This window comes from Nematostella vectensis, chromosome 8 (genome assembly GCF_932526225.1).
Source record: "Nematostella vectensis chromosome 8, jaNemVect1.1, whole genome shotgun sequence".
Taxonomy (NCBI): Eukaryota; Metazoa; Cnidaria; class Anthozoa; order Actiniaria; family Edwardsiidae; genus Nematostella; species Nematostella vectensis.
In genome coordinates, this window is record NC_064041.1 from 11,840,743 (window position 1) to 11,854,114 (window position 13,372).

The 13,372-nt window shown below is 44.9% G+C and overlaps 1 protein-coding gene, 1 long non-coding RNA gene, 1 other non-coding gene and 1 pseudogene across 3 annotated transcripts in view; all 4 read right to left on the reverse strand.

The window, feature by feature from the left end:
- The window catches only part of LOC5515332 (E3 ubiquitin-protein ligase UBR4), a 99,576-nt gene extending 93,637 nt beyond the window's left edge, over nt 1–5,939 (reverse strand). The window contains exons 1-7 of the mRNA XM_048731809.1: nt 5,785–5,939; nt 4,965–5,059; nt 4,597–4,697; nt 2,330–2,565; nt 1,701–1,940; nt 910–1,207; nt 343–527 (exon numbers count right to left, since the gene is read on the reverse strand). Of these exons, the coding sequence (XP_048587766.1) occupies nt 343–527; nt 910–1,207; nt 1,701–1,940; nt 2,330–2,565; nt 4,597–4,697; nt 4,965–5,059; nt 5,785–5,885 (1,256 nt within the window). The 5' untranslated portion in view covers nt 5,886–5,939. The remainder of the gene's footprint in view (nt 1–342; nt 528–909; nt 1,208–1,700; nt 1,941–2,329; nt 2,566–4,596; nt 4,698–4,964; nt 5,060–5,784) is intronic.
- A 367-nt stretch (nt 5,940–6,306) lies between these two features.
- On the reverse strand, nt 6,307–7,298 carry LOC125570227. Its single transcript, XR_007312575.1, has 2 exons — nt 7,207–7,298; nt 6,307–6,728 (listed from the first exon to the last, which is right to left on the reverse strand). It is a non-coding gene; the product is annotated as an uncharacterized LOC125570227 (long non-coding RNA).
- Nucleotides 7,299–7,415: 117 nt separating this feature from the next.
- LOC116612468 lies at nt 7,416–7,581 on the reverse strand. The gene has a single exon (XR_004293922.1). It is a non-coding gene; the product is annotated as a U1 spliceosomal RNA (small nuclear RNA).
- Nucleotides 7,582–7,774: 193 nt separating this feature from the next.
- On the reverse strand, nt 7,775–7,980 carry LOC116612471 (annotated as a pseudogene).
- Nucleotides 7,981–13,372: the final 5,392 nt, after the last annotated feature.

Genomic DNA, 13,372 nt, shown 5'->3' on the forward strand with positions numbered 1-13,372 from the left:
GAAACATGCTCTGATGCTGGATAAACTGGCTGTGAGTGTGCAAACAGTAATATGGGTGGAAAACACACTCTTCAAATCACTGTCAACAACCACAGAAAAATCTGGTAATCCCTCAGTGACTATTTTGAGGGTTATGTTTGCCTGAACAATCATTTTATTATATACGCAAGGGATATGTACACCATATCTCAAAAAAATAAATGACCATTTTTCTTGTAAATGCACTTCTTTAGCTTGTCCTCCTTTTTGCTTGGTCAAAATCGCATAAATGAATTGAAAATTGGATCTCTCTTTGGCCCTTTTAGGGCATGATATGGTGCTGAAACATAGCTCAGTACTTACCAGGCATACTTGACACAGGCAGTATCTTGGGGTTTGTCTGGCACGTCTGTGGTAGTAGCGTACAGGACATGCTGGAGGGTCCTCAGAATGATGAAGGATGACATCATGTAGAAGTTATGAAGCACTTGACCCCCAGCGCGGTATGAAGAGGCGATGAGATTACAGATCACGTCAAACACACCAAGCTGTAAGATGAGACAGCACTGGTTGGATACATGTGGGAGACACAAGGTACAAAAAATGTTCAAGATACTGTACATCGCTGCCTTCTGTGTTCATATGCACTTTAATATAACTATTGTTTTTATTGCAGTATCTGAATTATATTATGGATGGTTATTTTTAAGCTCTTGCACAGTGCAGCATTAGTGGATCTAGAGGAGGGATTATAAGGTTTACAACACAGCTGAGAGAATACAATTAAAATTGAGTCACCTAGTTTTTATGTTTATGTTACACCTCCCCCCCCCCTGAATTTTGGAACTTCATGCTATAGTGATGTAAAACAATCATTATATCCCGGTTCCCCCTTAACTGGACAATTTTCATCTAAAAAGTCATACTCACACTCCTGTCTACAATAGTGCCAATACACTTCTCTAGTTTCTCCTCAGCAATTGTCTTCCCAGTTCCCTTGGCTCCTCTGCTCAAGGATGGCTTCCCTGGCGTGGCTTTAGGCTTGCTTGTTGCTGTTGTCGAAGGTGCATCAATAGCAAAGTTCCCAGTGCCAACAGTTACTGCGATGTTGATGCAGCCGAGTGCAATAAGAGCAAGTTGGTGTACTCTGGTGGGTGTAAGAGGTTCAAGTACAGGCAGGGATAGGATGCTTGAGGTCAGTGCTAGCTCTGAACACAAATCCTGCAAGCTGTATCATAAAATACACAACAATGAGACACAGTTATAGTTAATAATTTCTGAGAACTAGAAAGTATGATTTTAATAGTCACAGTTAATGATTTTTATAGTCACAGTTTTATACTGGGAAAGTGCTAACCAGACAATAACTGGCATTAACCTTTTGACATTATGAAAATAACAAGAAACTAGTATTTTTTTATTAAACGATATTAATCATAATGAACATCAGCCCAAAAGGGCATTCATCCCTGAGTGTTAGTGTTAACCTGCTTTCTAGGGACCCGGCCCAGTACAATAGGTAAGAAGCATTTCCTTTAAATCTGTCAATTGCCCTAACTTCCCTACATACCTCCCACAAAACAATGTTGTGTGTGACAGAATGCTGCACAGTGTGAATAAATATTAAGGGTATTTTACTAAAAGGGGGAAGTAAATTTTGAAGTAAAATTTGAGAAACATCTCAACAGTTTAGACCAGGATTGTAGTCTAAAAAGACTAACCATTGTATGTTGATTGATGGCACCGCATCACTAGATAGACCATCGATGGTCTTAAGTGTCACTTCTTGCTTGGGGTCCAGTTTCATGCCGTGGAATTCACTAATGTACCGTAGGGAAGGCAATCCTAGACATGTGTCCAGTAAAATTTGGCCGCCACCAAGCTCCCGCAACGCTCTGATGTTGCAGTCAGAGAAGTAGCTCTTTGTATCTTGGTTGGCAGTTTGTTCTTTTGCGTCCCAACTACAAAGTATGAAAAATACATTTGACACTTTTCACCCTAAGTCTTTCAGTGTATCATCTTGTGCTGATAAAGAGAAAGAAGCCAACTTTTCTATGGTAGTGTAGAGAATCTATTAAACAATGTCAAGGTTTGAGTAAATGTTCAGCCTGTTCCAAAGCCTAAAAATGCATTGTTTAATCTGCCTTTACCCACCTGCTTAGTGCGAGTTGAAAATACTATGTACATGTACTTAGCACGATATATCTATAGTCCGTCATTCTGAGTATTTTAACTAACTCTAACTGTTTTCAAGCTTTCCAAAGTGGTGGTTAAACCACTTTTAGCATACAAGTGTGACGAGTTTTTTTAACCTCTCAAAGTTTTATCGCTTAAAAAAACTGTATTGTACCTAGAAGCCTGCAGACTCTTGCTATCTCCATCATCTGTATTTCCAAGTTGTAGCTGCTGCAGCAGATCCTTGCTGTAGTATGGCACTGCAGATGCATCCTCGTCTCTACTCGCTGGGGACTCTATTGCCTGTGGAAGGCCTGATGCTGCTAAGGCTGCTGTCAAATTCAGGACATCAGCACGATCCAAACAACCATGCCCTTTGCAGAGCCCTTCTATGATGTGCACAAGCTCTCTCTGTGAAACCAAGCAGGGCTCAAAGTTAGTGACTTAATAGTCCCATTTTCTAGTTGATTTCAAAATGTAAATAATTTGGTTGCAAGGAAGCCTCTGAAACTTCAAGTTGCTGGACCAGTTAAAATGGGTTGAAGTTTGTGAAGTATGCATAGCTTAGCCTTAGCCTTATCCATTACAAACACTCTAACTGAATATTTTCATATGATGCAACTTTATTATACGTGACTTTGAGCTGTGTGTAAATCGCAAATAGCTCCATATTATGTGCACCTGGAGAAAAGGAAAAATAGAATGGAGTTAGATTGAAAACACCAGAGAAAGTCACAGGATAAATTTATTTAAGGTTATTTAAATTGCTAATTTGTAGCTCATTGAGCTTTGTAACTGCCCTTACATGCCTTAAAGATAGTAGTTAGGTGAACTGCCCTTACATGCCTTAACCCATTCGCTCCCATAACGCCCTGAAATGCCCGGCGGAAAAACTGTCATATTTCCCTATACCGCCCTGTACCGCCCGGTTTTCGCGCGCGCGAGAAAAACCCCTCTAGCTCCCCTCCCTGGCAAGTAAAGCTTTTGAAAATTCAGCTGCAGAAAGAAATTGACCAATCAAATGAGCTCTTTTGCACATCTCCTAGCAATCGAACAATAGAACAGTGCCTTGTAGTGAAATCACTTGTCTCGCGCGACCGCCATGTTGAATTCTTGGAGACCCGATAGCGCTTGAAAATCGCAATATTTCCATTGTTTTCTCGCTTTTAAGGCTGGGTAAAGGAAGATAATTAGAAAACCTGACATGATAGCTCTAGAGAGGATAATTACAGCCCATGAGAGGATCGTTTTGTTAAAAAATGACGGGAAACCGTGCACAAAGACATCAGAATTCACGCAGGATTCTGACAGCAAGATCTAAATTTTTTAGTCTCACAGTGGGGATTTTGCAGTGTTTCGAGAAGTACACTGCCTCTAGTCTGGTGCGAATGAATTATCTACCCACTAATTAACTGCTGTATGGATAAAGGCTTCTTATTTTTGTGAAAAAATCTATATAATGATATTCATTTTAGCTAAATAAGGCCGGGGTGAATTCAAAAATTTGACCACGTGTGAATTTACATGGTTAGTCTCATCTCAAAATACTTCATTTCAGGAGGTCAAAATGGTACAAAAATAACCTTTACTGGATCACATAACATCTGCTATGTAACAAAGATGCCACAAAGGGTTTTTTTAGATGGATTAACGAAACATTTTGCATGTTACTTTGCTTCTTTGAGAACGTTAGATTTGACTAACAAAATCCGTGCGAACGATTTGAATCAATTCTATATTCCTCCTTTCTTGGTAAAAAAAAAATTAAGGAAAATCAACAATTAAACAATACTTTCAGTTGATTGTACATTGAAGATGTTGTGAACTGATTTGAGTTTAGGAAATCCATCGAAAGCACTGAGATTTTGTTCTCAAACACGCACTTTGAAACCTTAAAACTCTGGTTGATAAAATGTCTTTGTTTTACCAAGTCTTTAAATCTTATCTGTGGAATAAACTCGTGGAATGTATTCAGGGATACTGAGAGTACATTTATTTAAAATATTGTATTGATTTGTGTATTTATTAAAGAAGAATTTTGTCAAAAGAAGTTGTGTTTTGTTTCTTCGTGTTCACGATATTGAACAAATTTGAATAACGATATTGAACAAATTTGAATAAGCTTGATAAATAATAGTCTAGTTTTTATATTTTCCTAGTTGTTTACAGATTAATTTGTACACTATCAGATTCCTCGTCTTTTTCTGAATAGGATGCACGATTTGCTTTTATGTAATATTGTCTCGCAATTTACTGCGCATATGTGTTTTGCTTTCTGCTCGAGGGAATTTGCAAAACTTGTGAAAACTCCCAGGGAGAGAGCGATTCGCGTGCGCTATTATCCCAGGAGCGAATGGGTTAAAGATAGTAGTTAGGCGAACTGCCCTTATATGCCTTAAAGATAGTAGTTTAGCTTGTGTGATGAGTGGATGCATATATTACCTTCGATAATGGGCAGAACTCATGCTTCTTCTTCAGTCTATCCAAGCAGAACTTCAGCAAGACTTTGCAGGCCCTGATTATTAGTGGCAAATTTGATGTGCCTAGGAGAGAAATACAAAGTTATTTTCATTGCATCACAACTCACACTTCTTTGAAATAAATTATCCCATTTTTTGCTAAACTTTACAAGTACAGTATTAAAAAAAAAACTTAGTTATGTCTATTGCTGTTCATATTTGTAAATATTAACAAAATAAATGAATTAGTAAACTTTTGTAGATATGTGTGATATATTCCACATAAAAGAGTTAAGTGAAAATGTATGTGGCTATTTTTCATATTTTTATATGTTACTGCATGGTACTTACATTGTCCAATGTTTAGGCCAATATTGTGTGATAACAATGCTACGAAGGATGAGAAGAAACCCTCTTCTGTTGTGCCTTTAAGAATAACATCCTCACTAGAAAAAATGCAAAGAAAGAGGATTAAGAACAAATGAGGATGGAGCTATATCATTGATTTTATGCCTTTATTTTTCTATGTGAAGATAGGTGTATGTTGGGGGAATTTGACAGCATTTCCATAACACAGATAGAGTATTAGCATTTGACATTTAGCATTTGACATGCCATGGCTACATGTCAATACTTGAGAGTATTTGAAGGAAGTGTGACCGGGTAGTAAAGCAAACGGTGGTAAATTTGTTGTTCAGCAGAGTCCATGAATTATTGGTTTATGCATAGTTCGCAGTCAGTTTTCAAAGTACGTTCTTCGTTTTTTTTTTCATTGTTTAATAGAGTTCACCTCCAACACTAAACATATTATTCTTCTAAAAAGAAATATAGTTAAACAGATACAACTGAGAAAGGAATACAATACAATGTAGTGTTGGGGAGTGTTGATGAAAGTGAAAGTTGTGCGTCGTGAGATCGTAAGCTCTCAGAAATACGTTGCATAAAACAGCTTGCTTATGAGTAAAAATGCTCTAACAATATAATACGAGGCCTACCTATAGAAGTTTTTGTGCATGCAAATGAGAAGCGAAAGGACTGGGAAAATTTAAGTTATCGAATGAGTTTTTTTACCTCTGAACACAAGAAGTAAAATGTACTTACTTCCGTTCTAAATAGCAGTATGTATATCGTTTGTTACTTGTAAACTAGACAACAACGGTGCATAATTTACCTTTTACAGACAGTAGTACATAGTGCAGGAAGTCCTGACTTGGAAAAAGACGAAACAGTTGAACTAAGTAAGTCAACACATTCCTGCCAAGTAGCCGCCATATTGGCGGAATCGGAAATTTACCCATGAGTCCACGGGATATTTTCCACAGCTATACCACCCTGTCGTATATGCAAAATTTAATGTCTATTCCTTTTGGTTTCCAGGCGCACTATTGGTTTTTGAAATCCCTTTCTCCTTCCCTAAATTAATTTTTTTATAACCTTACAAAATATTTTCTTTAAGCACTCTTTTTTATAAAAACGTCTAATATTCATGTTCTTAGCAAGTTGCATTTTCTTAACAAGTTAATAACAGGTTCTAGAATTTGTTTAATCTTAGGCCACGCGTTCTTATAAAAAGGTTGAAAAAAGAATGTGTTTAGGATGTGCGAACGTTGGCGCACCTTATAAAAATCGAAAATATATATTGAAAACCTAACCCAAAAAATCCCTATGTGATGGCTGTTGATAATGAGTTCTAGATCATGATAATTTTCTGTAGACTTTTTTTCAAAATAAGACAATTTTAAAAACCTTGATTAGAATGCAATTTACACAGTTAGACACAGGTATCCAAGCAAATAAAAATACTGAGGAAAAAAGGCATGACCAGATGACGCGTGTGGTCAGGTCCCCGGATCATCGAAACTAGCGGGGGAAGCTAGAGACTACCAAGAGGGACGTGTAAACTTAGGTTATGGAGGAGAACAAACATTGTTCTTCAATTGGAAACTACAAAGGAAGTGTGGGGTGGCGAAGAGACATCATTAAGTCTTGGACCCAGCAATTCGGCTAATTGCCAAAGAACCCGCAATTAAAAACAAAGCAATCACCTCCAGTGCTGTTGAGTGCTATTTTCAAGAAGAGGCTAATGTTTTGGTCGAGCCACACACTTCAGAAGTGCTGAAAAGGAATATAAATTGCATAAATCGGAGATGCTTTGAATGTCAGAACAACTGATTCGCTTTGTTATTTGGAACCTTTCCCTTTTCGGCACTTTATGTTTTTCAAGAAAGTTTTGGAGTGGAACCTTGCCGCCAAAACTTTCCTCAATTACCCATAATGCATTGCTTCTCTGAAATGTCTCTCAATGCAGTAAAATACTATGAGAGAAAGTGCGCAGTATTATCGCATTGGTCGCGCGTTTACACCGCGAGTGAACACGAACATTACTCAGCTCACATTTCATACAAGCTGAGATGCCATTCATAGCGTAAACCTTGTCCAAATAAATGCTTTTCGAGATCATGTTTTCACTCACTAGAATAAAGCGCGAAGGTTGCAAAGCAGCGCGCGTATTCCACTGTTCTATTTTAGTGACGAAACAGTCGCACTGAACTTTCATCGCCGGTTAGCAACAACTGATCAAAACACAGCTCACCTTCGCTCGTTTCATCGCAAAAACACCGCTAGAATGCAGACCAAACACGACTAAAGCCTCTGCCCACCATGACGGTAATGTGAGAGCAAGTTGTTCGCTATTAGAAGTTAGAAATTTTACAATAGTTGACTGATTACAAGCGGTGTGAAGTCCGTGCTCTCGAGTCGCTCGTTGTGATTGTGTTGTGATTACACTTGATTCGTATTGTTCGGGGACTAGCGCGAACGCAGGTCCCCACTACCAGAAATTATACGCTCGAGTTACCCACATTTGGGGTAATCGCAGGGGTCAACCCAATCGAAGTGCAATGAGAGGGCCTCACCCTGAGAGGACCGCCTTGGTGATCACGGTAAACCTCCCGCGTCAGGTAAGTATGAGTTTATTTGGCGTCCCTGTACACCGACTGTCCCCGGCTGATTTCATCCTCCATGTGGGAACGGTGCATCGCGGTGATTATGACCCGTCGTCTTAATGACGATCCTGTCTCTTATTGATCTCTCCCGCTATAGCTCGCATGAACAGCACGTAAATGATGCTCGAGGTGTTGCTTGAATGTGTCTTCCCGAAAGGGAAGGGGGCCGTACTCGGAGGTAGTGCAATACCGAGACAACCCGTGGCTGGGACGCAGCAAGCCGCTTATTCCACAGCCAGTTTCCAAAAATCAGTTTAATATATGAGCTACTCAATGAGCAGCGTATCAGATATTAAGCTGATAAGAACAGATACTTTTTTTTTTTGTATTTGAATAGTTTATTTACAATAAATCAAATCTATTATACAATCTTTAAATCCAGTTGAGGACTATATCTAATCTTGATTACAATGGTTTGTTTTGACAATATCGATAATGTGTAGTTTTAGAGGAGAGAGGGATCTCGGGAGAAATCCGCCTCTCCGGCTCTTGCACGACAGAGGCGTAATTCCCCCCGGAAGCCTCGCTCCTCCCATTGTTCACGCGGTTTATTTCACCGCGTATGGCATTATATATTTGGAGTTGTACATTGGATACATGTTGGCCTCCTCGCTGTTTCCACAGGTGGGAGGACAGTGAGGGGCGGAGGGGGTATTGATGTTTCTCCAGCCACCGTGCTTACAATTAAGTGGACAGTGGTGGAAAAGAGGGGGGTAGCCAGATCGCCATGCGCACAATTAAGTGGACATCGATAGGCAAGGGAAGGAGAAGTAATGCGATGGGGCCCGGGGCGAGTTGCCCTGGGTTACCCGGTTTTATTGTGTGCTATACGAGGACAGAGAGGGCCTCGCCCCGCCAGCAGCAGAGGACATCATTGATGCCCCAGCGGCTATACGCGGCAAGAGGGCCGAGGACGGCCGCGTCCCTCTCTATCCTCTCTCTGATCTTATATTTAGCTACACTGACTATTTCTGCTTGTCTCTTCTCGAATAGAGAAGTGTTCCTTGCAGTCCACAGACACCATAGTATGAGTTTAAAGATGTACACCACTAAGTTAGTTTTGCTCTTGTCACCCTTAGCTGTGGATAGTCCAAGAGTAAGGATGACAGTGTTAACATTACGGGTTAGGGGAGTAGCGTTAATCCGCTCAGCTATAGGAAATGCCCAGTCCCAGACCCGCGTCGCAAAGTCGCAAGATAAAAACACGTGCTTTAATGTCTCGGTCCTGCCACAGCGGTGGCAGTTCGGCGAAAACGTGCATTGCATGTGGCTAGTGAGGAAACTCGCTGTGCGAACCACGCGGTGGCGGATCTTCCACAGCAGGTCGCTCTCCCAATTCGTGCTCAGCCCGCCGTATGTGTTCCGCCAGACTGAGGACCAGGGAATCCCTGGCAGTCGCAGTCTGTCTTCCCACGTCTGTTGAGCTTTGCATGAATTGGGGAGGAGTGCTACAAACTCCGAGTAGATGTTTTTAACCTTCAGCGTTCGGAGGGGAGCGGAAGCTAGCCAAGGCTTGATCTCCGCCATGGCCTGGAGGAGATCGTCATAGACCCTGGGTCGTTTGCCAGGCGCCGCGACCGGAGCGGAATTGCCTTTCAGCCAATTCCACTCCTTACGGATACCGAGCTTGCGGCTAGTCCAATAGCGCGCTAGGTTTGCCCATGGAGCCTTATTGTCAGGGTTAGCCACTTGTGCAATCCATTTCAGCTGCAGGGATTTCACCTTTGACTGAATGTGGATGGCCGCCAGGCCTCCCTTTTCTCGCGGTTGCACGCACTTTTCTCTGCTAACCTGGGGGGTCTTACCAGACCAGACGAAATCCCAGACAAGTTTGTTCACCTTTGTGGCTACAGGAGGGGGCATTCTCAGCACACTGGCTGTGTACCAGAGTTTGCTCATCCCGAGCACATTGGTTATTAGAACTTTGCCTTTCAGGGATAGAGTCCGGCTGCGCCACAAGGTGAGGGTTTTTTCGAGTTTTTCTACGCGAGGTGCCCAGTTAAACTCGGTCAGGTCTCCAAACCCGTGCCAGATTCCAAGGATATGGAGCTTGTCTCTCTGCCACTTAATATCCACCGGAGTCTGGTCAGATCCTCGAGAGGAACCGATCCAGAGACCTTCGGATTTCGTGGCATTGAGCTTTGCTCCGGAAGCGCGTTCGTATGTACCAATTAGCGCGAAAGCCCTGCGTATAGAGTAAGAGTCTCGCAGCAGGAGGGTCGTGTCGTCGGCGTACTGAGTTGTTTTAACCGTCGCTTTTGACTGGGGAAGATGAAGACCAGTGACCTGAGGGTCTTTCCTGATCGCGTTCCCCAGAACCTCTGCACAAAGGCAGTAGAGCATGGGGCTAAGGGGGCAACCTTGGCGGACACCGCGCTGTAGGGGGAAGAAGCTCGTGAGCCAGCCGTTATTACATACCGAGGCTTTACTGCCGTTGTACAGAGTCTTAATCCAGCGCCTAAAAACAGGCCCGAAATTCATTTTCTCGAGAACGCGATCGAGAAAATCTCTGTCCACTCTATCAAAAGCTTTTTCCTGATCAAGTGCAATGAGGGCACCGGGAAGTCGTTTAGTTTCGGCATAGTCGAGAATATCCCTGATTAGGAAGTTGTTCTCGAAGATGCTTCGTCCCGGCACCCCGCATGTCTGATCAGGAGAAAGAACTGACGCGAGTACGGGTTTCAGCCTGTTTGCCAGTGCTTTTGCGCCAATCTTGTAATCTACGTTTAGTAGCGAGATTGGGCGCCAGTTCTTGAGGAGAAGTCTATCCCCCTTTTTAAAGAGCAACGAGAGTATGCTCCGCGTCTGGGATTCAGAGAGGTGGGTATAATCGTAGCCACTATTTAAAGTATCCACCAGATCACACCCCACTAAATCCCAGAAGCGGAGATAGAACTCGGCTGGGAGACCGTCGTCTCCGGGGGTCTTGTTCCTCTTCATCTGGGTGAGGGCCTCACGGCACTCAGCCTCAGATAAAGGGGATTCAAGTGAAGACCTCTCCTCCTCGGAAAGTCGAGCGTCCAGCCTAGAGAGCAAGGAGTCCTGAGAATCAGGGTCGGTTGTTTCAGCGGTGTAAAGCGTGGTGTAAAACTCGCGCACCGCAGCCAAGATGTCTGAGGTGTTTGAGGCTGTACGTCCGCTGGAGGTGTGAAGCTCGGTGATGGTGTGTTTGGTGCGATTGTTGCTCTCTAGGCCGAAGAAATACCGGGTGGGTTTTTCCCCTTCCTCAAGCCATTGTGCTCTAGAGCGGACTTTAACCCCTTCTAACACGCGGGTCTGTGCGTCTTCTAGCTCCTGCTTTATAGCACGGAGGCGAGAGACGTCAGCACCGCGCGTGTTTAGGCGTTGGTATTCCCGCTCTAGGGTGGCAATGTGGTGTCGCTTTTCTTTGGAAAGACGCACGGACGCGGCTATCGCAAGACGCTTTAGGTGAAATTTTCCCAAATCCCACCAGACCCGGCGGTCTGGGAACTGGGGTCGTTTCTGCTGCCACGAGGGCCAGAAGGCGCGAACGCTTTTGCGAAAGTCCCCGTTCTGCAGGACAGAGACATTAAATTTCCATACACCTCTCCCTGCTGGCTCGATGTCGGGGATTGTGAGGCGCGCATGTACGGCTGCGTGGTCTGAGAAAGGGAATGGCCTGACGGTACAAGACCCCCCCTTCATGAAAGGTTCCGGGGCGTAGATACGATCGATCCGTGTTCCCACCCTGCGATCAGGCGTGATATAAGTTACTGCCGTACCCAATGGTGAGTGCGATCGATAGAGGTCTAAGACCCGGAAACGTTCAAGGAAGGTATGTAAAGCAGGGTATCCTAATGTACCGCTAAGCGCGCTACCCCCCCATTTGTCTAGGGCTATGTTACTTACACAATTAAAATCGCCTCCGATGATGGCGGGTACTCCCGGGTGAGAGAGCCGCCAAAGATTTCCGTAAAAGGCGACTCTCTCTGCCGGGAGATTCGGAGCATAAAGGTTGTTCAAAGAGAAGCGAGTTTTGTTAACCTCAATGAGGACGCTGAGGAACCTGCCCTCAGTATCCCGTTTGAGGCTCACAAACTTGAAATTAAAGGACGGCTTAAACAGCACTCCGACGCCACGCGCGTGAGGAGACCCACAGCTCCAATAAGCCGGTCCCCCCCACTCCTTTTCCCAATGCTGCTCTTCCGTGGCAGTTGAAATGTGGGTCTCCTGCACGAACGCAACATCGCAGTTCATGCTGCGAAGCGCACTAAAAACTTTTTCACGTTTAGGCGCCTCGTGGATGCCATTGACGTTAATCGTGCAAACCGAGAACGCCATTGTGAAACAAAAATAGATTAACATAAACATGAGGTTAAGATTAATGATGCACATCTTTACCCTCGTAGAGGTGTTGGAATTGTTGTCGGTAGAGCTTGTCAAAACGCTGTTTAGCACGCTGCTCCCCCTTCAGGTTCTCCCAGCGGGTGCGGAGTTCGCTCTGTGCTGCGTATCCAGCGAGTCGCAGCTTTTGGTGCGTGTAGTCACCGTGCTTGTGCTGGAGAAAGAGGGCGAGTGCGTCCAGTCGAGAGCTTGAGTCCACTCCCGCGATTCTGCGGGCGTCTGATCTGAGATCCTTTACGAAAGCCCGCTCGTTTTCAGCACGACTTCCAGCTCGACTTTCCTTTCGCGGGGGAGAGTCTGTTAAGTGAAGACCGGGTGGTCTTTTCTCTCCGGTCTTCGGGGAGGGTTCCTCGTTGCCGGTCTTTGGGGAGGACTCTGTTGGTACAAGGGAATCCTCGGAGATTGTGTGCTCTTGCGCTGTTGCGGGGGCAGCTGCCTCGTCCTGGTCCTTTTCGCGGTCAGAGGCCGTCTCTGTCGGTAGCGGCAGATCCGGCGATAGTGGTGGGAGTGTCTCCTCCTCCTGCGCGCACTGCATGCGCTCCTGTTCGGTGGTGGTGCGTTCTTCAAAATCGTCTCGGCGACGGCGCTGAGGGCGTCGGCGAGGCCTAGGGCACTCTTTGACGTAGTGCCCGATCTGTGAGCAGCGCACGCAGCTTGGAGGTTGGCCGGTGTACCGGAAGCCGAGTGAGTAACCCTGCACCGTCAGCCTGGCGGGAATTTGGCGTGAGAGCGACTGGTAAACCACGCGTCTAACGCCGTTCTCAAAATCTTTGAGATCAGGCTCCTTCCAATAGAGCCGGTCAATGGAGTAAACATCTCCGAATTGCGACATCACGGTCCGGAAAGCATCGTCCGGGAATGAGATGCCGACGAAAACGGAGACATGGGTTCGGCGCACGGAGATGGGCCTGAGCTCGAGGTGGCGGCCTCCAAGATCCAGGCCGGATGAGGTTGCGAGGAGGGTCTCTTCCTCGGTTGTAAAGGTGACGTCTATGGCTTTGCCACCCGGTGCCAGTGACGCACCGACTAGCTGGTGCTTATCTTTTAGGGCACGAAGAACGTCAGGCACGGATATGTTGGCTCCGGCTGGCAGATCTACGCGCGCGGTTGTGAAGTCTTGCGGTACTTCTGTGGTGTTCTGGTGGCCACGTGCTGCTTGAGAGTAGCTTTTGCGCTCCCCACTGTTCTGTGGATGGGCGTGGCCGTGGGTGTGGTCCTGGGTGTGGTTTTCCGGACTCAGTGGTACCTCCCGGTCAAATTCGGGGGGCGTGGCCATGGGCGTGGAAAAGGGTGTGGCAGAGGGCGTGGACCTGTTCCTTGGCAGTTCTTCTTCCATTTTGGTGGGCGTGACAAATTTGGATGGGCGTGGTCAGGGCGTGGTCCGAAGGG